Source organism: Leptonychotes weddellii, chromosome 8 (genome assembly GCF_054177405.1).
Source record: "Leptonychotes weddellii isolate Sample4059 chromosome 8, ASM5417740v2, whole genome shotgun sequence".
Taxonomy (NCBI): Eukaryota; Metazoa; Chordata; class Mammalia; order Carnivora; family Phocidae; genus Leptonychotes; species Leptonychotes weddellii.
The window spans coordinates 54,027,188-54,042,812 of NC_138376.1; the positions used below are offsets into that span (position 1 = coordinate 54,027,188).

Below are 15,625 nucleotides of genomic sequence, written 5' to 3' on the forward strand. Positions count from 1 at the left end.
CTGGGGACTAATCTGGGCATTGTAGGATGTTTTGCAGCAACCTTTACACTAGATGACAGTAGTAATCCCCTTTACCACTAGATGCCAGTAGTAATCCCCTTCCCAATTAAGACAACCAAATAAGTCTCCAGACATTGCTAGATGTCCCCTGGGAGGTAAAAATCATCCCCATTGACAACACTGATGTAATGTAAAGTATTAAGCACCATGCCTGGTACATCGTAGGGATTTAATACATATTCGTGATAGATTGATGATCTAGTGGATTCATGAATATTCATTTCTAATGCAAACATTGAATATAATATCTGACATTCAATTAACTGCTTAATGCATGAATGGATAAACAAACGAATATGAAGCCAATGAGCTTTGAGGGCTGTCTATAGTTTCTACCTTATACTAAAATGTGGTATATTCACTTAAGACAAGCCTCCTCTCTTTGAAAAAAACATTTTAGATGATTAACTAATTGCACAGCTTAAGCTACTCTGCCCAGTTTTTCTCCAGCCTTATTGAGATACAGCTGACATATAACAATGTGTAAGTTTAAGGTGTACACCCTGTTGATTTGATACACTTATATATTGCAAACTGATTGGTAGCTAACACCTCCATCACATCACACAATTACCGTTTCTTTTTTGTGGTGAAAACATTTAAGATATACTCTCTGGGCAACTTTCAAGTATGTAATAACAGTATCATTAATTATAATCACCATCCTGTATATTAGATCCCCAGAACTTATTCATCTGACAACTGGAAGTTTATAATCTTTGACCAGCATCTCCCCATTTCTCCCACCCCCAGCTCCTGGTAATCATAATTCTAGTCTCTGTTTCTATGAGTTCAACTTTTTTAGATTCCACACATAAGTGATGTACAGTATTTGTCTTTCTCTGTCTGGCTCATTTCAGTTAACATGATACCCTCAAGGTTCATCCATGTTGTTGCAAACATTATGATTTTCTTCTTTCTCATGGCTGAAAAATATTCCACTATTTTTAATTTTTTGAGGAACCTCCATACTGTTTTCCATAATGAACATAACAATTTATATTCCCACCAACAATGCCCCAGGGTTCCCTTTCCTTCACATCCTCACCAGCATTTGTTATCTCTTGTCTTTTTTATAATAGTCATTCTAACAGGGGTGAAGTAATATCTCACTATGGTTTTGATTTGCATTATCTCATAATTAGTGATGTTGAGCACCTTTTCATATACCTGTTGGCCATTTGTGTGTCTTGTTTGGAATAACATTTTCATTTCCTCTGCCCATTTTTTAAATTGGATTATTTGTTATTTTACTACTGAGCTGTATGAGTTATTTATATATTTTGAATATTAACTCCTTATCAGGTAAGTGATTTGCAAATATTTTCTCCTATGGTACATTGCCTTTTCATTTTGTTGCTGCTTTCCTTTTCTGTGCAGAAGCTTTTTGGTTTGATGTGGTCCCACTTGTTTATTTGTGCTTTTGTTGCCTTTGTTTTTGGTGACAAATCCAGAAAATCATTGTCAAGATCAATGTCAAGGAGCCTACTCTATGTTTCCTTCTAGGACTCTTATGGAGTCATGTGTTACACTTACATCTTTAATACATCTTTAGTTGATTTTTGTGGATGGTATAAGATAGCGGTCCAGTTTCATTCATTTGTATGTGGTCATCCAGTTTTCCCAACACCATTTATTGATGAGATTATCCTTTCCCCATTGTATATTTCTGGCTCCTTTGTCATTAGTTAATTGATCATGTATGCATGGGTTTATTTCTGGGCTCTCTATTCTGTTCCATTGACCTATGTGTCTATTTTATGCTGATACCATGCAGGTTTGATTATTATAGCTTTGTAATATAGTTTGAAATCAGGGAGCATAATGCCTCCAGCTTGTTCTTTTTTTTCTCAAGATTGCTTTGGCTATTCGGTGTCTTTTGTGATTCTATAGGAATTTTAGAATTGTTTGTTCTATTTCTGTAGAAAATGCCATTGGAATTTTGATAGAGATTGCATTAACTCTATAGATTGCCTTGAGTAGTGTGGACATTTTAACAATATTCTTCCAATCCATGAGCATGGAATGTCTTTTCATTTACTTGTGTCTCTTTCAGTTTCTTTCATGAGTGTCTTATAGTTGTCACCAAACAGATCTTTCACCTCCTTGGTTAAATTTATTCCTAAGTATTTTATTCTTTTTGATGCTATAGTAAAGAGGATTTTCTTATTTGTCTTTTTCAGAAATCATTGTTAGTGTATAGAAACACAATTTATTTTTGTATATTGATTTTGTGTGCTGCAACTTTACTTAATTAATTTATTAGTTCCAATAATGTCTTGGTGGAATCTTTAGAGTTTTCTGTATATGTCATCTGCAAATAGTGATGGTTTTACTTCTTCCTTTCCAATTTGGATGCCTTTATTTCTTTTTCTTGCCTAATTGCTCTGGCTGGGACTTTAGATACTATGTTGAATAAAAGTGGCAAGAGTGGGCATCCTTATCTTGTTCCTTATTTTAGAGAGAAAGCTTTTATTTTTTTTATTATTGACTATGATGTTAGCTATGGGGTTGTCATATATGGTAAAATAGGTGATGGGTATTAAGGAGGGCACTCGTGACGATCACAGGGTGATATAGGTAATTGTTGAATCACTATATTGTACACCTGAAACTAATATTACACTGGATATTAACTAACTGGAATTTAAATAAAAACTTTTTTTAAAGTATGCAAATGTAATCCTTTTAGAGAAAGACTAAGATGGGCATTTCTGCCTGTTCCTTCTGCACTGAGTCCTGGGGTAGTAGCCACAGTGGTGCTCACACCCATTAAAAACTGCTTCTTTGTTTGCTATAGTCTTGTGGATCTTGGGGCTGCAATCCCCATTGGCTTTCAAAGCAAGTGGTTGGAAGGCCTGTCCCTCAAGTGGCAGCCTTAAAGTTAGGAGGCTAAATGTGGGGTCCAAACCCTTAGCTTCTCAGGGAGAAACTGGGATGTGGGAGTTACCTCCCATTTGTATGGCACTGTGCTAAGAGTGAGGTTTAAGGCAAAATTATGTCCCGGCCTTTCCTACCCATTTCAATGTGGGTATTTTCTTATTTGCCAGATGTTTAGGAGTGCCTCAGCTAGTCTCTGGATTTCCTTCACAGGGAATTATTCCATGTGCAAGTGTTTATTTGGCGCATCGATGGGAAGAAGGAAGTTCAGGAGCCTCCTATGACACTGTCTTTGAAAACTGCCCCTACCTACTTTTATAAAAAAGAAATCTTAGTGAGATTGATAAACTTTAATGGATGATAGCTATGAATTATTATGTTGCAGTAGAATTCAAGATGGAATATTGAAGTGATCCTTTGATTAACTTAAGAGTATTTCAGATTCTTATTCTAGTTATTAAAACACTGATATAGTAAGAGAACAAAGTTCAAGCTACTTTGAGTGTTTAATCTAAGTCCATTCTATAAATATTTATTGAGTGCTTTCCATGTTTCAGGCACTGTTCTAGGTACTCGGGATACAGGTTCTATAATGGACTACAAAAATAATAAATACATATATAAAAATAAAGAGTAGTCATAACTTCTAAAATATTAGCCTGGGAAATATTCTAGGGGTACTGACAGCAAAATTCAGCGGAGGACTGTAATCCAACCAGAAACATTTTTATGGCTGCATTCATCGTTTGCCATTTGGTCGCTCATCTGTGGTTTCATTTTACTGAACTCCAACTTTCTCGTCTGATCTGAATTACAATGAGGGCGTTAAATCACATCTGTAGCTACCTTTGCATATTTTGTGACTTCAAACAATTAGATTATGATTCACTGTGTGCATAATTTTTTGAATCGTTTCAAACCAGCAGTGTTGCTTTTACTTTTTCTAGGTTTTCTCTAATGAACGAACTTCATAACTTCATACGTTTTGTGCTGTAGTCTAACGGCTCGATACCTGATTCTTTTAAACTAATACAGTGTGTGCTTTTTGTGCCTCACTTTTCTCATCTGTAAAATGGGATCTGTAGAAGACCTAACCAACACAGTTGTTATAAGGATGAAATAATTAACATTTGTAAAGAAAACACAGAACTAAAGAAGGTGCCAGGCACACAGTAAGTTTTAAGTGCTGTATTTTCTGCATCCCTACCAGTCATTTACTTATTTCTACTATCTCAAATATTTTAACATAGTAAATGAGGTATTGTTCCTTTTTCTTTCCTTTGTATACTTGGAAGAAGCAGGATTACAATGAGAAATAAAAACAAATACATAATAAAATAAAATTTAAAAAAAAAACAAATACATATCTAGCAGGGCCATATAAGAAATGTCTCTTTGTCTGTAAACCACTTGTCTCAGGAGTAAATCCCTCAAATGATGCAAACCAAGAGACGTTTTCACACTTAACTCTTTTCTAAAGTTTTTTTCTGATTTCAAAAGACATTGTCATTGTTATAAAATTCCATATTACAGAAATTAATAACTTAGAAAGTAAAAAGTCCCTTTACCCACATACTCACCCCACTCTCTCTACCTTTGGAGAGACTTAATGGTAATAATCTGTATATATTCTCACATGATTTTCCTGTTCATTTATTTTTTATTAAAATAAGATTACATTGCACATACAGCTTTGCAACTGTCTTTTTATTCACTTAAAATAAGTCTTTGGTGTCTGTGTCAACACATTTAATTCCTTCTCATTTCCAACAGCTGCAGAGAGCTGTAACTCAAGGACGTGCTTGTGGCTCTCTACCCACAAAGTCCTATAGTGGTTAGATCTGACTGGAAAAAGCCCTTCAGCTGATCCTTGTACAGCCAACCACTTCAAGTCCTGACCCAGAAGGGGCACCAGGAGAGTCATTCAAAAGATCTGCCCCGTCCACTCCCGGAGACCAGACTTCTCTCAGTACAGGGAGAAGGGCCGCGCTGGATGATGAATACACATTCATACAGCAGTTAATCCTGATGATCACAGAAACATTATAAATCCAATGCCCTTGAAGTGGAACTCCTCCCTGGAGTGTGGATGCCCAGTCATGCACGGCCCACTTGGAGCAGGAAAGAAATTTTATTTGAGGATGTTAAGGTCAAGTTAACTTATTTTAAAATTGCCATAGGAGGCCATTCATCCCCACTTCACTTCTCCCACTTCAAAGCCTACTTCCCGTCACTCAGATATTTGCCCTTGGAGCAATTAAGTCCCCTTTTATCTTTTCTATGCTTTCATTAACTGCTCTGTTTCTCTTTCTTAGCTTACAAAAGGGCAGATATTTTTGAAGTCAAATGTCAATATGTCAAACATCAAATATCCATTCCCATGCAATACACAGTGAATATAATTAATACTCTATTGTAACAAATGTACTATTACTTAATCTGTATACCAAACTTACACATAATTGACCGGCCAGGTATAAAGATACTCTATGCAGAGAGCTTAGAGTATCCAACTCAGCTGAGGCCTTTGTTAGAGAGTATGTGAAGTCTCAGACTCCACAACACAAGGAAATTTTTTGCAGAAAAGAGCTACAAGCTTCTTTGGCAAGAAAACAAGAGACGTGATGATACCAAGCAACACTTTCATAGCCACGCAAACTATGATGCTCTGTGGCATCAAGCAGGAATCCGCCGTGTTAGGGCTGAGGACGGGAATGCCAATGAAACCAGAGCCAAAACAGCCCTAGTGCTCCCTGGAACACCGAACTTTCCAAAGGCCATTGTCCATCCAGTTCTTCCAAGGTTACGTAGTAAATGGTTCAGAATTGCATAGATAAAGCATAGAATAGCCAAAGGGTCAGAACCAAGGCAATAAGGAGATCCTGTCCTCTGCATTTTCGCTCTTCAGTTATCACAGAGCCCCAGTAGCACCCCTCCAGGCTGGGGTTCAAGATCTGTTTATCTGTGCCTCAAAGAGGTCAAAGCGAACCTTTCTGAAACACTATTTTGAGCAGTAAAACTTCCACGTCCTGCTACTTATGGCTACTTCAACCTGTTTCTTTCAGATACCATTGTTCTTATCGCTTCAATAGCAGTTGTTTCTGCAAAAACTCAGGGTAATATTTTTGCCACGTCTGCACTCAGAAGTCTCCGTTTCCTACAGATCCTCCGCATGGTGCGCATGGACCGAAGGGGAGGCACTTGGAAATTACTAGGTTCAGTGGTTTATGCTCACAGCAAGGTAAGCTTTGCTTTCTAAATTATAGCACAAGACTTCTGAAACTTTTTCACTGATTGCTGTGGAATATTTAATGAACCCATCAAGCAAACAGTCATTTCAGAGGTTGGTTAAAGCACAACGTATAATGGATTATTTAAAAGTCATCATACGGTTGCCAGAGGGAAGGAGAGGGGAGAAGAGGCAAATTGGTGAAAGGGAGAGGGAGAGATGGGGTTGCAGTTGTGGAATGACTAAGTCACAGGACTAAAAGGCTCTGCACAGGGATACTCAGTGATACTGTAACAGCGTTGTGTGGGGACAAACGGCTTGTGGTGAGCACAGCATAATGTGCAGAGATGTGGAATCCGATGTTGTACACCTGAAACTAATGTAACATTGTGTGTCAACGTTACCAAACAAAAAATAATGTTTTTCAAGTCCTCATGCCCCAAATAAATTATAGTAAACCCATGCCTTTAGAATACTGTGCAACAATAAAAAAAGACCAAGGAAGTTTTTCTGTTCACTGGGACATCCTCTGAATAAAAAAGTAAATTCCATAAATATATATATACATGCACACACACACACACACACAATCATAAATATCCAAAAAGTAGTAAAATGAATACATAGATTTTTTTTCCTTTTTCACAGATTTTTTTTACCTCTAACAGTCTTTCATTCCTTTTATATCTAGGAATTAATCACAGCTTGGTACATAGGATTTTTGGTTCTTATTTTTTCATCTTTCCTTGTCTATCTTGTGGAAAAAGATGCCAATAAAGAGTTTTCTACATATGCAGATGCTCTTTGGTGGGGCACAGTAAGTATAAAAATCTGTTTTTATTTTTTGGATGTTGTGAAATGTTTCCTTTGAATACAGTGTAATGATTTCTATGAATCATTTATGAAAGGTCTCAATAAAAACATTAAGTTCCAGAAGAGAGTTATGTGAAAATATACAGCACTAAAATTGTCTAAAGACTTTTCCCATCTCTATGGCTCAACAAAATTAAGTTCTCTTATAAATCATCAGAAGTATTTCTTGAGTGCTAGATTGTTGCCAAAATAAAGATACATTATTTTTTTAAACTGTGATTAAAATCTTGATAGGGTTGTTTGTTCGTCTTAACTCTGTGGAGCACAGATTTTAAATGACCAATTTTGCATCGGTTTACCACTCATCAAAAAGTTTATCTGAGGTTTAAAAAAAAGGAATAGTAGCTGAATGGAAGTTATAGTAAAATTATGGCACAAGAAGTGAAAAAGAGAAAACTGGAAACCATCTGTGAGGTCAGAGATCATAGACACCTAATTTCAAAATTTTCCACTCAAAAACCTACTTTTCATTTAAATTGTTATTAAAAGATAGTTTTCCAAACAAATAAAAAAAAATCATGACCTCATACAGACCCGTGCTAAAGATTTTAACTCCTTTTTTAAAATTTGTCGTTAATGAGGGAACCAGTACAATGTTATATCTGGCTTAAAGGACTATCCAAAAAACAGAAACGTATAAAGATCAAGAATATTGAAATGAATTCAAGTAGAGGTAAAGCTGGTTTCTTCCACAGTGTGAGTGTGAAGTCAATTAAACCTCCTCTAGACAGAATTTATTTACATGTCTATAGACAAGAATTATTTTGCAATGCTACCAGTTATCTACAACTTACAGAGTTGCAAAATAGCTCAACAGCCATGAAAAATGCAGAGCCCCATAAAGTCAGAAGTCAATAACCTGGAAATGTGTGCTCTAAGCAAGGCGTAGTTTTCCATTAAAGCAAAAATCTTGTCTGCATTGTAAAGAATTTATAAGACAGTCATTGAAACATGGGCCCTAATAAGAATGTCACAGGATAGGGGAGTGCTTTCTGCAATATATAAACTATATTCTTTTTATTTTCTTCCTTAAGACATTCCAAAAGGATGTTTTGTGAAAATATACAGCATTTATAATTGTCTAAATGGCTTCCCATCTCTTTGGTCCAACAAAGTTAAGTTCTCTAAAAAATCATCAATAGGGCGCCTGGGTGGCTCAGTTGGTTAAGCGACTGCCTTCGGCTCAGGTCATGATCCTGGAGTCCCTGGATCGAGTCCCGCATCGGGCTCCCTGCTCGGCGGGGAGCCTGCTTCTCCCTCTGACCCTCCCCCCTCTCATGTGCTCTCTCTCTCTCATTCTCTGTCTCAAATAAATAAATAAAATCTTTAAAAAAAAATAAATAAATAAATAAAATAAAAAATCATCAGTAATATTTCTTGAGTGCTAGATTGTCACCAAAATTAAAATATATCCTTTTCTTAAACTGTGGTCAAAATATTTATAAGTTAAATATTTATAAGTTTATAATTTATAACTTATAAGCCACCCTGGTGGCTCAGTAGGTTAAGTGTCCAGCTCTTGATTTCAGCTCCGATCTGATCAAGGCCCGCATTGGGCTCAATGCTGGGCATGGAGCCTACTTAAAAAAATAAATATATATATTTATAAGTTGATTGTTTTGTGGAATATAAATTTATCAATTGTTGCATTGTGCTGCTACTCACCCAAAGCGCATCAGTGAGAGCTAGAACTCTTGTCAAGGACAAAGAAAATTTGTCAGGGCTTGTATTGAACAGAATTCGGGATATTTGTTGGCCACACAGCAGTAGTAAAATGAATAAGAATCAGAAATAGCTTCACCTGAAGGTAGGATTTTTTTCTTAAATTATCAGAGTCATGGATAACAAAGCAATCTGGTGGTGTAATGATTTGGTTCCCAGCCCCTCCCTCCTACCCCACACGCATTAATTGACATTTTGAAAGGAGGAAGGTGGAAAACCTGAAAGACAGCAGTCATGTGACATTCTTAAAATACCTTTTATATGTAGAATGCAAGTGAAGATCTATGACTCATTGTGTGATAAACTGTGTAAACTGAGAAAACAGGAGGCTCTTTTAGCCAGCAAGGAGAAGACAGTTTATTATTTATTTATTTATTTATTATTATTATTATTATTATTATTAAGCAACAATTTGAATTTAAGTTTAGTTTTTGTTTTTCTTTGATAATTCTAACATACTTAAATTCTTGAGACATTCAGGTGCACCTGTCCCATGGAAATGCAGTCATTGATGAGTTCAGCCTGGCAGTTCTTTATCCTTCTTTCCAATAGTCTTCCTTTTCTCCTTATTACTAACCAGAATTGCTGTACTGTATGTTAAATAGTGTGTGGGAAACTCTTAATATGCTTCTCATTTAGTCACTGGCTTATTTCTTTTGCCAGAATAACCCACATAAGCAAGTTTTCAAAGGTCATATCTGTGACTTTCATAGGGGAAGCAACATATTTTCATTGATTTCCATTTCAGTAGTGCTATTTTGACTGAAGCTTAACCTATACTTAACAGGTTCTTTGAATGGCCTAATTATGTCTCCATTAAAAAAAAAAACAAAAAACAAATCTGGTCTTGAATACCCAAGTAAAAATCTTCTAAGATGTCAAGCTTCTAGGAAAAGGCCTTGTTGGTCCACAGTGGGTTTGTTGATATTAACTGAGTCATTAATGAAATTGATGCCTAAAAATATACAAAAAAGCAAACAAGAGTGCTTATTATTTGTATTCTTTTTTTTAAAGATTTTATTTATTTATTTGTCAGACAGAGAACACAAGCAGGGGGAGTGGCAGGCAGAGGAAGAGAGAGAAGCAGGCTCCCCGCTGAGCAGGGAGCTGGACGTGGGGCTCCATCTCAGGACCCTGGGATCATGACCTGAGCCAAAGGCAGACGCTTAACTGACTGAACCACCCAAGCACCCCTACTTCTATTCCTTATAAGAAGAACATATACTGGGTCTCCAGTGTAAAATAAAATAAATTTAGAACACTATACCTTTTATTATATATTGTTCAAGACCTTAATAAAATGTGGCTGGATACTTTCTAGTTAAAATTGTCCATGTTGCACATAATGGACACCTTGCTAACTATGGAAGTATCCAGAATAAATAGAGGAATAAAAGTGCCCTGAATTGGAGTGTTTCTAAGTGTTAGACTTCAGTTAAAAAATAGGAAATTCTCTTCATTAAAAAAGCCCAAATTATTGACATTAAGTATCAAAATGCAATTTGTGGTTTATGGGTACAAAATTTATGGGTGAATTCTGAATACTAAGTACTAACTTCCTTTCTTTAAGAAAATAACAAGGGCTATCCCCAAGACCAACTTTTGGAGGGATTCAGGGTGTGATCAGCACTACTCAAAGCCAATAACAATTCACAGAACTCTGATCCCGGAAAACAATTCCATACTATCGAATAACAACACCTAGCTTGTTAAGTAAGTGTAACAGTCAATATAAAGGGCCTGGTACCAAGACCACAGCCAGTGCCCAATCAAAGATGGTGGCTACTGTTGGCAAAAACATTTCGCTATGGATGTTAGATGGAAGCACCTTTAAGACAAAAGGCACAAAAAGCTATATACCTCGTGGCAGACTCACAGCTTAAGCACAGAAGGGGCTTGGGAATTGGGGGTTACAATGAAAAGATGTTCTGGGTTCTGAAGGGACGTTTGTGCCGGAGGAAGTAGAAGAGGGTCAAGGGGAAGTAACTCGTGGCTGGGGCACTAGCAGCTACAGGCAAAGAGGATCTTCTGATTGTCAGGCAGAGCTCCATTTGATGTTATTTCCCATTACTATTTTCCTCCTTTTTGGTTGCTTTAGATTTATTCTGAAATAATTTAAGAACAAGTCTTCCTGGAGTTATTTCCTATTATTACCTCCTTCTTTCCTGTTACTATTTTTCTCCTTTTGATTTGCTTTAGATCTATTCTGAAATAACTTGCGATCAGGTCTTCCCGAAGTAATATTGCCTGATAATGATCTGCTCTTGAAGGCCAGGTTGTTCTCTACTTCCTGCTATTTCTGTGATGGAGACAGTGTGATGGGGTGGCTTTTTTATTAAAAGGGATACAGCAGCAAACAGTATTCTTGAGTCAGCGTCTGAGTACAGCCCTCACCTGGGACCATGTGCTTGACATGATTATTTCAGGCAGGTAGAAGAATTTTGTATTAGCCAGTTAGTCCTAGAATTCAAAGCAAATAATTTAGAAGGCTCTATGGATGGTGTAGTGTACAGTGCACTCAGCAGGTTGTACAGCCCATTATTAAACACCAAGCAAAAACTGAGACACACATACCAAAGCTGCTACCCACTGAAACATCTTAGCCGCTATGAGCATCTACAAGTCCTGTGCCTACCTGGATGGCACGGATGTATGAAATATATCAGTCATAAGCCTCTTTGGGGAAGCCTCTCCTAAGAAGTCTGTTCCATTAGTAATGTCCTCTCACACATGGCTCTGAATACTTTTGCTCAGTTTTAGTCCATAAACATTGAGAACATACTGCATGGAAAAGAACAGAAGAATTACAGTCAGGGAACTTGGCTTCCAGCCCTGTCGTTATGATTTAGCAGAGGTGTGGTATTCAGCAATCATTTACTATCTCTATAAAATAGAGAAAATAGCATTACCCAAACACAAAGTTGCTATGTGTAGTAAACGAGATTAGGATATGTAGGGCCTTTATCGGGCACTGGATAAATGTAAGTCACTACTGTTGTTATGTATATGACAACGAGCCTGGAAGAACAACAGAGAATGCTATTGCCCTGAGCTGCCTGCCACAGCAGCACCCACATTATGTGATGCCACCACCACGAGAGAGTCTGCTATCTGCACACCCAAAATCTTTCTCATCTCCTAGTTTATGGTGAACAAATTTCTGCACAGGGTCTAGACTACCCACTCTGAAACTAGGTGTTCAGGAAGTAGCCCAGAGAGAAGAGAAGAGAAACAAGATGAAGAGAAGAGAAAAGAGAAGAGGAGAGGAGAGGAGAGGAGAGGAGAGGAGAAGAGAAGAGAAGAGAAGAGAAGAGAAGAGAAGAGAAGAGAAGAGAAGAGAAGAGAAGAGAAGGAGAGGAGAAGAGAGGAGAGGAGAAGAGAAGAGGAGAGGAGAAGAGAGGAGAGGAGAAGAGAAGAAGAGGGGAGGAGAGGAGTGTGTAGGGGAAGAGATTATTGACAAACTGCTCATGTGAATCATCCTCCTTTGAAGGACCGCCTTATGGGGAAATTATACTGTGCTTTGGAAATCTATAAATAGTATGTTCTTAACTTGTTCACATGAATGAATTAGCTATAAACTAGTAGTCATAATTGTATTCTCAAAATTAGGCCAATAAATGTTTATTGATTTGTTACTTGAAGGGAAGAAGGATGGGTTTATATCTACTGGTCTGGAATTAATTCTGTTATTGAAGGAAAAAAAAAAATACAATCTGACCATAGCATCTGCCATCCCCCAAAAAAAGAAAAGAAAGGAAGAGGAAAGAAAAATCAAGAAAGCTTGGGCCAGAATTTGCATTTGTTTTGCAGTATTATTCCTGAGGAAGACTTCTCAGTGACTAAACACAGTAAGGGCCCCCAGTCCGCCTTTGCTACCACAATCACACATTTATACCAACATTTGCAACCCAGATTTTTCAGAAAATGTCTTTTCTCGCCTGCGTGGCTGCAACTGAGTACATGCACTATGAGGGCAAAAATTTACCTGAACTGTTCCCATCTGCCAAATCAGCTTCAAGTAAATGGCCCGATGGGAGAGACAGCTCAAACTACCAGCGTTCCTGAGGTCGCCGAGGTGGAGCTGCAGGCTGAGGTGGGCCGTTCCCTCTCAGATCCCGATCCGTCTTGTCCGGCTACCACCTGACGATGCATCTGCCAGTTTCGTCGCCATGTTAACCAGCATATCTCTTTTAAGCTCTGGAAGTAGGTCCAAAATGGAATTATGTCCAATATGGCGGATCTCCTCCAGCCTCCGAAGATCACACAGGCAGCCTCTCAAGTTTCTCTGAAACAAGCTGCTGTTCCAGGAGCTCCCCAACGAGCTGGTGTCTTTGGGCTTCTGTGTGAGCCCAAAGTGTGGCACAAGTGTGGGAGAATAAACCCCCCGAGGGCTTCTGCACTCAGCTCAGGTACAAAGGACCGGTTGATAATCGTTAGCAGGGCGTTCCAGGGGTTAGGAAAAGAAAAAAAGAAACATAATGTAGTTGCCCTGTTCCGGGAGACACACCGGTGTTTCAAGGACAGCTTGGCCTAAAAGTCCAGAAAAATCAATGAACATCTATGCAGACCTCACCTGAGGATGGTTTCATCGCAGGCAACCGGTCATTGCTTAGAAAGTCAGCGGCCGGATCAAGCTGATGGGTCAGTGTGAATTCGTAAAGAAGGCTCACATCGTTTTATTGTAAGTGCATCTTAGAAGTGTCAGTTTCGTCCCTGATACAGCCCGTCTGTCCCCATCAGGGAGCCCAGTTGCCCCCCTTGCAGCTACAAAAAGTGACCTGCTCCCAGCGGGAATGAAATAAAAGTCCCGCTCCCCGGCATGGACTGAGACAAAACTGCTGCCCGGTTGCCAGATCCTTCTCAAGCCCAGCCCCGCAACAAAGGGCCTCTATGCTTCCAACCAAGCAACATCCCGAGAGACTTTGAAATCAGAGTGGAGGAAATGGTTGCACCTGAGCGAGGCTGCCAACCATTCCAGCCCCCTGCAGCCTCGGACACGGGGTCATCTCCCAGCCGGAACCCAGCCCAGAGAGAAGGTGGGCAGGGTCTTTGCCGTCCCCCGAGGGGCTCCAGGGGGCCTCTCTCAGAGTTCACGGGGTTCTTTTCTCCCTGATAAAGCACACCTGTAAGAGGGAAGGCAACTCTAAACTCAGAATGAGAGAGAGCAGGCATTCTTCTCTACTCAGAATGAAACACTGGGCACATCATCACTTTGCTGTGTCTCATTCTTTGGACTTAAAACCAGTGGTTTAAAAAAAAAAAAAAAAAAACCCGCTCTCAGAGCCATGAGCCAAGGAGAATAACTCAAATGCACAGTAGTTCCCCCCTTATCCCTGGTTTTTCTTTCCACTGCTTCCGTTACCTGCGGTCAATCTGCACTCGGGAAGCAGATGGTCCTCCTCCTGACGTTTAGTCAGAAGGTCAATAGTAGCCTAAACGCGACATCACCGTGCCTACCTCATTCATCTCACTTCATCGCTAGGCATTTTATCATCACAAGAAGGGTGAGTGCAGTATCATATTTCAAGAGAGACCACATTCACAGAACTTTTCTTACAGCATATTGTTATAATTGTTCTTATTATTAGTTATTGTCGTTGATCTCTTACTGTACTTAATTTATGTATTAAACTTTATCATAGGTATGTGTGTATAGGAAAAAAAAAACATAGTATATATAGGATTCAGTACTATCTGTAGCTTCAAGCATCCATTGGGGGGTCTTGGAATATATCCCTCATGGATAAGGGGGGACTACTGTATTATTAGAATGTAAAGTTTAGGGGCGCCTGTGTGGCTCAGTTGGTTGAGCGACTGCCTTCGGCTCAGGTCGTGATCCCAGGGTCCTGGGATCGAGTCCCACATCGGGCTCCCTGCTCGGCGGGAAGCCTGCTTCTCCCTCTCCCTCTCCCCCTGCTTGTGTTCCCTCTCTTGCTGTCTCGCTCTCTGTCAAATAAATAAATAAAATCTTTAAAAAAAAATAGAATGTAAAGTTTACCATGAAATGTACCATTATTGCTGTGATCAACCATGAAATATCTCCTTCCATTTATTATGATTAAACTGCTGTAAAAGGACTAAGCTATTTTGCAGAAAAATTATAAATTAAAATATTTCCCACATATTTAAGAATTAGGAATCTATAATAAAATTGAACCAAGGGGCGCCTGGGTGGCTCAGTTGGTTAAGCGACTGCCTTCGGCTCAGGTCATGATCCCGGAGTCCTGGGATCGAGTCCCGCATCGGGCTCCCGGCTCGGCGGGGAGCCTGCTTCTCCCTCTGACCCTATCCCCTCTCATGCTGTTTCTCTCTCTCTCTCTCTCAAATAAATAAATAAATAAAATCTTTAAAAAAAAAAATTGAACCAGGAATATTTTTTCTGCAATCTCAAGGAATTCCTTGGAGAGCCCACCCCTCATACTGCTAGTGATGTGTGATTAAGTTGGCTATTAAGTTCTACTGCAAATTCCCTTTCTCCAACCTTGGATGAGCCTCCCCTGTTCTGTAGACCTCTTGTTGGTTTGTCCCTGACACCTTCTCACACTGTCACTGCCCCAAGCTCTAAGCCTTTCACTCCCCACAGCTGACCGCACTCTCTCCTTTACTGGAATTGAAGAGAGCCAACTCAGGCATTCCCAGCGCTGCCCTTCACTCATACTGTGTCCACATCTTTCCCCCATGGTAGAAGACACATCCTTCCACACTGCCAAGGCTAACCCTTCCAACTGTACCCTTGATCCTATTTGCCTTCCTCCATGGTTGCCTTACCCTGTAATAAAGCTACCACTCTTCCTCCCCACCTCAGTCTCACTCTCTCTGCAGACATGCACAAATACATCCTAGAAAACCCGCCTTCAAGTC

At 39.1% G+C, this 15,625-nt stretch overlaps 1 protein-coding gene across 4 annotated transcripts in view; it reads left to right on the top strand.

Moving 5' to 3' along the window:
- Positions 1 to 15,625, top strand: part of KCNQ5 (potassium voltage-gated channel subfamily Q member 5) — a 476,049-nt gene that overhangs the window by 367,021 nt on the left and 93,403 nt on the right. For all 4 annotated transcript variants that reach the window (XM_081828546.1, XM_081828547.1, XM_081828548.1 and 1 more), the window contains exons 4-5: positions 6,006 to 6,181; positions 6,861 to 6,986. In XM_081828546.1, coding sequence (XP_081684672.1) covers positions 6,006 to 6,181; positions 6,861 to 6,986 — 302 coding nt within the window. The remainder of the gene's footprint in view (positions 1 to 6,005; positions 6,182 to 6,860; positions 6,987 to 15,625) is intronic.